Source organism: Triticum urartu, chromosome 7A (genome assembly GCF_056163025.1).
Source record: "Triticum urartu cultivar PI428250 chromosome 7A, HENAU_Tu73, whole genome shotgun sequence".
In the NCBI taxonomy this organism is placed as follows: domain Eukaryota; kingdom Viridiplantae; phylum Streptophyta; class Magnoliopsida; order Poales; family Poaceae; genus Triticum; species Triticum urartu.
Genome location: NC_141879.1, coordinates 714,813,073 through 714,820,497, shown reverse-complemented (window position 1 = coordinate 714,820,497; position 7,425 = coordinate 714,813,073). Strand labels below are relative to the sequence as shown.

General features: G+C 49.3%; 1 protein-coding gene and 1 pseudogene across 2 annotated transcripts; both read right to left on the bottom strand.

Moving 5' to 3' along the window:
• Nucleotides 1–207: 207 nt before the first annotated feature.
• On the bottom strand, nucleotides 208–2,037 carry LOC125527647 (desmethyl-deoxy-podophyllotoxin synthase pseudogene; annotated as a pseudogene).
• Nucleotides 2,038–2,168: 131 nt separating this feature from the next.
• Nucleotides 2,169–5,287, bottom strand: LOC147962074 (uncharacterized). Of its 2 annotated transcripts, XM_087535187.1 has the most exons (5): nucleotides 4,983–5,287; nucleotides 3,254–3,371; nucleotides 2,898–3,091; nucleotides 2,523–2,696; nucleotides 2,169–2,421 (listed from the first exon to the last, which is right to left on the bottom strand). In XM_087535187.1, the coding sequence occupies exons 1-5, from the start codon at nucleotides 5,181–5,183 to the stop codon at nucleotides 2,335–2,337; spliced, it is 774 nt and encodes a 257-aa protein (XP_087391313.1). In that variant the 5' UTR covers nucleotides 5,184–5,287; the 3' UTR covers nucleotides 2,169–2,334. The 2 variants fall into 2 exon arrangements, with proteins under 2 accessions (XP_087391313.1, XP_087391312.1); XM_087535186.1 differs by having other exon boundaries at nucleotides 2,169–2,696.
• Nucleotides 5,288–7,425: the final 2,138 nt, after the last annotated feature.

The window sequence follows — 7,425 nt, the reverse complement described above, 5'->3', positions numbered from 1 at the left end:
CATGGACTTTGAAGATGAACAGTTATATGCTAAAAGGCCCCAGATTTTTTTGTGTGTATATCTCATTTTAATGTATTTCGATCTGAAAATTTGCGCATATGTACAATATTCATCTAGGTATATGTGTATTTTTTTTGCAGAATTTTTTGAAGCTGGAAAGTTTGAATTTTGAAGTTTTCCAAATAAGGTTTTCATGGAGCTCGGTCTTCGTTTGGCATTTTCGCACTTCTCTCATTAACATGTACTACTTCAAGAATTTCCACAGGACGCAAAAGTGAAATAATTTACCACATGCATCCATATGAATTTTGAGACAAATTTGCAGAGGCGCAAGCTAGACGATCGATCAATTACCCACACGTACGCTGATCGATCTCCAAATACGAACTCATTTACAGAGGTGGTATGATGACGGTAGCATGCAGCCACAAGTCGCTCTTCCTCTTCGCCGTGATCCCCAACGCCTCCGCCATGTCCAGCTTCGTCGTACCGCCGGGGAGCTCCCAGTCGAAATGGAAGAGGAGGCTCGCGAGCGCGAGCTCCATGACGGCGAGCCCGAACGTGATCCCGGGGCACATCCTCCGCCCCGCGCCGAACGGCACGAGCTCGAAGTCTGTCCCCCTGAAGTCCAGCGCCGCCACGGCCCCCTCCTCGAACCTCTCCGGCCGGAACTCCTCGGCGTCCGAGCCAAAGGTCACCGCGTCCCGGCCGATGGCCCACACGTTGACCAGCACCATGGCGCCCTGGGGCACGTCGTACCCGAGGACGCGGCTGGCCTCACGGCACTCCCGCGGGAGCAGCAGCGGCAGCGTTGCGTGCAGCCGGAGCGTCTCCTTGATCACCAGCCGCAGATACGGCAGCTCTTGCAGCGACTCCTCCCGAACGCGGCTTTGCCCGGCGAGCGCGCCGCGCACCTCCGCCTGAGCCCTCCGGAGCGCCGCCGGTTTCCGCATCAGCTCCGCCATGGCCCACAGCAGCGTCGACGCCGAGGTCTCGCTACCGGCCCCGAAGAGATCCCTCATCATAGCACGGACGGTCTCGATGGAGAGAGGCACACCGTCGCCGCCGCCGTCCAGAAGCACGTCAAGGATATCCTCTTCTTCCTCGCGGCCGACGCCCGCCGCCTTCCTCGCGCGTTTCTCCTTGATGACGGTGTCCATCAGCCGGGACATCTCTCCGAACACCGCCTCCACCCGGCGCGCCGTCCTGCTGAGTGCACGCGCGAGGCGCGACGACGGGAACAGGTCGGCGAGGCTGAACCCAGCGGCCACCCCGACAGCCTCGTCCAGGCACGCCAGGAAGGCTTCGCGGTCCGTGATCCGGTCGCCGACCATGACGCGCACCACGGCGTCGACGACGTACGTGGTGACGAGGGAGCTGACGTTCACGACGTCCCCAGACGCCGCCGCCCCGGTCACGGACGCGACGAGGGCGGCCGCCTCGGCCTCACGCGTCCCTCGGAACGACCGGACCCGCGGCGCACCTAGCAGCTCCGTGGCGCAGAGCTTGCGGACGCGGCGCCAGTGGTCTCCGAGCGGCGCGAGGGCGACGCCGAGGCCATCCTTGGTGAGCGTGGCAAAGGTGTTGGTCCTCGGCCGCGAGGCAAAGGCGGCGTCGTGGGTCTTCATCACCTCCCTCGCCGCGGCCGCCGACGAGGCCACGACGACGGGGAGCTCGCCCATGCGGAGCAGCATGAGCGGGCCGTGCCGGAGGGCGAGGTCGCGCATGGCGCGGTGAGGGAGCGCGCCCACGACGTGGTGCATGCTGCCGATCACCGGCAGCTGCCACGGCCCCGGAGGCGGGTTCAGCGTCAAGCCACCATACTTCTTGCGACGCCGCCTGAGGTCGACGACGAGGAGAAGAGTGAGAAGCAGGATGGCACCGGCCAAAAGCAGGCCATGGTTCTCGTGGTTCCCCGCCATGGCTATGGCTTGGAACCAATCGGTCTGGGTTTATGTAGGAGCTAGCAGATGTAGCTGTTGCTCTCAAGATGGTGATGGATGCCGTTTGAGAAGCTAGCAGATGCTTGCTAGCTCCGTTCCAAAACTTGAGTTTGTCACATGTTTGTTAGTTTGAGTATGCATCATCAGAACAATCATTATTCATAGTCTTATTTGTTAGTTTGAGTTTGTCACTTGTTGCATCTCTTTGAGCCAACCAGATACGAGTTCACAAATGCTCCTCAATGCTACCGATACGAATTCGAAACGATCGCACCACACATATATATTGTGTCAACATAACTACACAAAGATGTTTTCTTGTATTCATGATTTCTTCAACAATCACAGCTTCAGGGTCTCGCATCCGAATCCAGCAGGATGCAGTAGACGCCTAGAAGATGTCGGGGTTGCGGTGCCCAGATATGCCACTCCGATGATCCGACTGCGCGAGATGCAACGACAGCACATAGTTCCTATCCTGCAACCAAATGCAACGCAAAGAGCTGATGAGCAAAGCAAAGCCTGTAGTGGAGATGATATGCAGAATAAAGCGATACGTTTTCGGCGAGTTTTGCATACCTCTAGCGCCTTGATCTGCTGCTGGTACTTGTCGACGATCTCCTTGAACTGGGACCGCTCCTGCACCATGTCCTGGTAGTCCTTGAGCCGGTTGTGCTGGATAAGAAAGGCCCTCTTCAGGACGCCGTTCTGGTGTAGCAGGCCTCCCAGCATCTGCTTCAGTATCTTGTGCTCCTGGATGGATCGAGCACAGGTGAGCACATTGGTATTTCCAGAGTAACATCCCAGAAGTAACATGGGATTTAGCAGTATCATGTATCAATTGGTGTCTTATGGTTGTGATTTACTGTCGGTGTCTGAACTTGGGACTAGCAAAATACTTTGTCATAATTATCAACAGGGCGTGTATCAATCAACGGTAGATGCATCAGTTACCTCACGCATTTTCTGCTTTTCATCAGGAGTATTGCAGTCTGCGGCAGATTTGTCGAACAATTCAAGTATCCTGAAGGCTCGATTCTTGGCGTCGATCAAATCTGAAGCAGCTGATATCTCCTTGACAATTAGCTCCGCCCAGTCAGTGCCGTTTTTCGGATTATTTATCTTCATCACCGGGACATCAGATGCCACTGTGATTAACAATCATCCACATATGAACGACTTGAGTTAGACAAGATCGACATTGTAACAATAGTGCTCGTCTATATCACCTGACATAATCATCAGGCAACATGAGGAAGAAACGGCCAGGTTCAATTTTGAACAATATTCATAATGTCGTGCAACCATACCTCCAGATGAGGCCGCATCAGCATTGGTCGGTGCTGAACCCGACGCCAAATAATCCTTGAAGCCTCTGATTGCAGCATCCAAGACATTTCCCGACGCTTCGAAATAGCCTCGAAGAAGCTAAAAAAAATCCCCAGAATAACCCATTAGATGCCTACTGAGCAATACTGTATGAACCAGGGTTCTCAAGTCTCCACCATGGTGACATGAACCAATGTTATGTCAGGATTCAAGAAAACCTCGGCCTAGATGTTTTCCACCAGACAACTTTGATACACATGCTACTGTTTCTTAGTTCAATCCTTTTTTTTTTTGCTGAATACTTATTTCAGTCATCATCTCTGAAGATCCAAAGTAGCGGGCAATCTGTCGAGGCAAAAGTGTGTAGTGGTCAAATGATCCCACAAAACAGAGGAATAATCCTCATGGGTGATTCATGACCTCCTTCCGCGAGAGAAATGGCCGTGGATGATTCTTCCGAATTACATCGTCTACAGCTTGATGATTGGTCTTCGCGAGCCCTCGCTGACGACATCGAGGCAGGTCGTGGTGTCCCGGCTCAAGCTCGAGCGCTGCCTAATCTCAGGGGGGTCGAAATTAAAAAGCCCAACCAGCGAACCCACTTCCTCTCCTTCGTCATTTCTGCCTTCGACAAGGTCCTTAGAAGCCCTTGCTGGCGACGCCACAGCAAGCTGCGATGTCCCCTTGAGCTCAGTGTTGTGTTGCTCTCTTCATAGAAAATCCACCGATCCAAACAAATTTTCAGTTGCCCGAGGAATAGCATATCCATTTACCTTGATGAACTCTACTACTCCCCTGTACCCTTTTATTTACTCTCCATATTAGCTTTGTCTTAAGTCAGACATTGTAAACTTTGATCAAGTTTATATAAAAGTTTGCTAGTATTTATAATACCAAACCAATACAACTGGAATCATCATCGAATATATTTTCAAATCATATGTACTTTTTAATGTAAATGTTCAAATAGTTTTATATAAACTTAATTGGTTAAACTTTATAAAGTTTGACTTTTGTAAAAGATATTTATGCAGAGTAAATAAAAACAGAGGAAGTATGATTGATCTACTTCCTCAAAAGGGGGTATGGATAAACAAGGCAGGGGCCTGCCTTCCCTTTCCAGACTTTTAAAATAATGGTTTTTTCTAATTCTCATGTACCTCAAAACGTGAATCGCGTCGGTCAATTTTCGTGTCAGCTCCAAGGTCGAAGACGGTGGCGCTAGGGCGAGAGAAGCAGATTGGGGTGAGAGGGTATGCGGGCTCGCCGGAAAAGTCAACTGCTCGGGAGGCTAAGAGGGATGGCCGAGGGTGATGGCGCGGAGGGCGGAACAGCGGGGCGATCGCCGGAGCTCCGCCGGCCGGCCGTGGTGGCAGCAAGCTGCCCGGCCTGCAGTGGATCGAGCGACAGGACGATTGGAGATTGAAGACAACAGTTGCAACGTGATCCTGTCCGTTGGATGGTGATCTGACTGTCAAATTATTTTACCGACGCTGATTTTACTTTTACCTGATGACGGCTCTCTCAGAATAAATTTGGATCAGGATGTTGTTTTTTCCTCAGAGAAAAGTTTGCATCAGGATTCAACCTTTTTCAGTTGATTCGCGAGGGGATTTTGTGATCAATTTAGTCGGTGTTGTACATGATCTACTAAGAATCAGCAGAAGTAAAAGCAGAAGAAACATAGGGCGCAGCGGCCAAGGTACGTACCTGCGGGTCGGCGCCGGGGAAGATGAGCTGGAGCGCGTCGACGGGGTCGAAGTCCATGCTGACCCCGAGCTCCGCCACGTCGGCGGCGGCGGACGGCGAGCATCGCCCCCTCTTCGCGTTCAGCGGCGGGAGCGCCGCGAAGGGGTCCTCCATGAAGGCCTCCGCCCCGCGCTTCCGGCAGCCGGCCACTTTCGCCGTCATGCTTGCGGCGAGGTGTGGAAGAGAGATGCAGGGAGGGGTGGCGAACTGTGTGATGTGGTGGATCGATGCGTGTTTATATCTACCCAAGAGTCTCAGACGACGGCGGTTTGGTGGGGGCAGGAGGAGGGAGGGAGGGAGGGAGAAGCCTTGGAGGACACGGCCGCGGTGCCGTGCGATCGGACGCCGGCCCGATAGCGACCGTCCGATTACGTGCCCAAGGATTTTGCGCAGAAAAAAGTGTGTAAATCTCAAATCAAAATATCATGGTAAACCTGGGGCAGAAATCACTGTTTTGACCTAAGGACGAAATCAATTCACAAACTAAACTGTCTTGAAATTTTTTGCAACGCCTAGACGAAAGACGCTACACATGGTGCAGCGCCCTATGCGTTTAAGCTCGCCGGTCAGGCCACGCGTGGTGGATCAATCATGCAGCGCCCAGAAGTCAGGCGCTACACTGCATAGTGTAGCGCCTAACTCTCAGGCGCTGCATACTGACTTAGCAATTTTCAGCTTTGTTTTCTGTTGCCCCGAGGTGGTTAGTGAGTGCATGTGTAGCACCTTTCGTTTAGGCGTTGCATATGATAGTGTAGCGCCTTTCGCCTAGGCGCTGCACCATTAGGGGTGGGGCCAAGCCTGGCTCCGGGGTGCCACGCTGTCCAGATGTGTAGCGCCTGTGTGCTAGGCGCTGCATAGTGTAGTGTAGCGCCTAACTGTCGGACGCCATAAAAAAAGGTCAGTTGGGTGAAATTTTTTTCAAGATAGTTCAGTTTGTGAATTGATTTCGTCCTTAGGTCAGAACAGTGATTTCTGCCTAAACCTGGTTTCACGAGCTTACTCACGTGAACAGAAAATGCAGTAGAAAAAATACCAGGGAAATTTTAAAATTTCTGAAATTTTGGGGGTTCAGACCTGGTCGACCGTTCTACTCACCTGAGAAGTTTCATAAATTATTGACACCCGTTGTATTTTTAGTGAAGAGTCGAGACCTTACAATCTATTTCATCATTTTTGCTCTGACCATGACAGATGTCATTTCTTTATGATATTCACACGCGAGTACACTGAGTCCACTATGTATGTTAAACAAAAGATTTTTGCTTTGTTTTTCTAAAAAAAAAGTTGATTTTCGTTCTAACGGGTGTGCATGTAACCATGTTCCAAGAATTCTTGACCAGATCTCAAATCTGAACTTTGTTTTTGGATTTGAGCACTTCAAGTTTCATGCATTAAAATATATTTTCTTTTGGCATAAATCATAATTCCAATCTTTTGTGACACCTGGCATAATTTCTACCTATATTATACCGAAAGGAAGAAGCGTTTCTGCCCGTCCATCATGCATTTTGGAGAAAATCCCCTACCATTTCTCCAAATCAACCCGCGTTCTTGTTTTAAGTGAGTCTAGAAAAATATTCACTTTTTATAGAAAACCCCATGATCTTTCGGTTAATTAATCCATGGTCCTGTTTTAAGTGATTCTAAAAAATGTTTTTTTTTGCAGAAACCCCTCTAATATTTTGGTTAATAACTATACCTAAAGGAAGAAGCGTTTCTGCCCGTCCATCGTGCATTCTGGAGAAAATCCCCTACTGTTTCACCAAATCAACCCGCGTTGTTGTTTTAAGTGAGTCTAGAAAAATATTTGCTTTTTATAGAAAACCCCCTTATCTTTCGGTTAATTAACCAGTGGTCATGTTTTAAGTGATTCTAGAAAATGTTTTGGTTTTTTGCAGAAACCCCTGTAATATTTTGGTTAATAAACTCGCGGACCATTTAGAAAATAACGTTATTTTTTGGCAAAATCAAATGTTTTTTTAATATCTATATATTTTAAATCATAACTCCAATTTTGACATGTTATATATGAAAATTGGTTAGAAAAATGTGATCTAGATGTGATGTTGTCTTATTAGTTAAACATTTTTATAATGCTATTTAGGGTGCAACCTTAAACAATAGTGCACGATACGTTTTTCTTTCGTACCGGTGTAGATCCGGATTGAAAATCAACACCTCAACAAAAGCACATTGGAGACAAAAGAATCATTTATAACCATGTATGCACACCTCGGTGAAACATCGCAGGCGGAAAAGAAAGCAAATCTCTCATCTTATGCGGAGAGAGAACTTAGGATTGGCCATATTTAAACGCACTGTGAATGTGTCAGCACTGAGGCCACCATCGGCAAGATTAAGAAGGAAGATAAGTGGCAACATAGATGGTATGCACATGGACCTA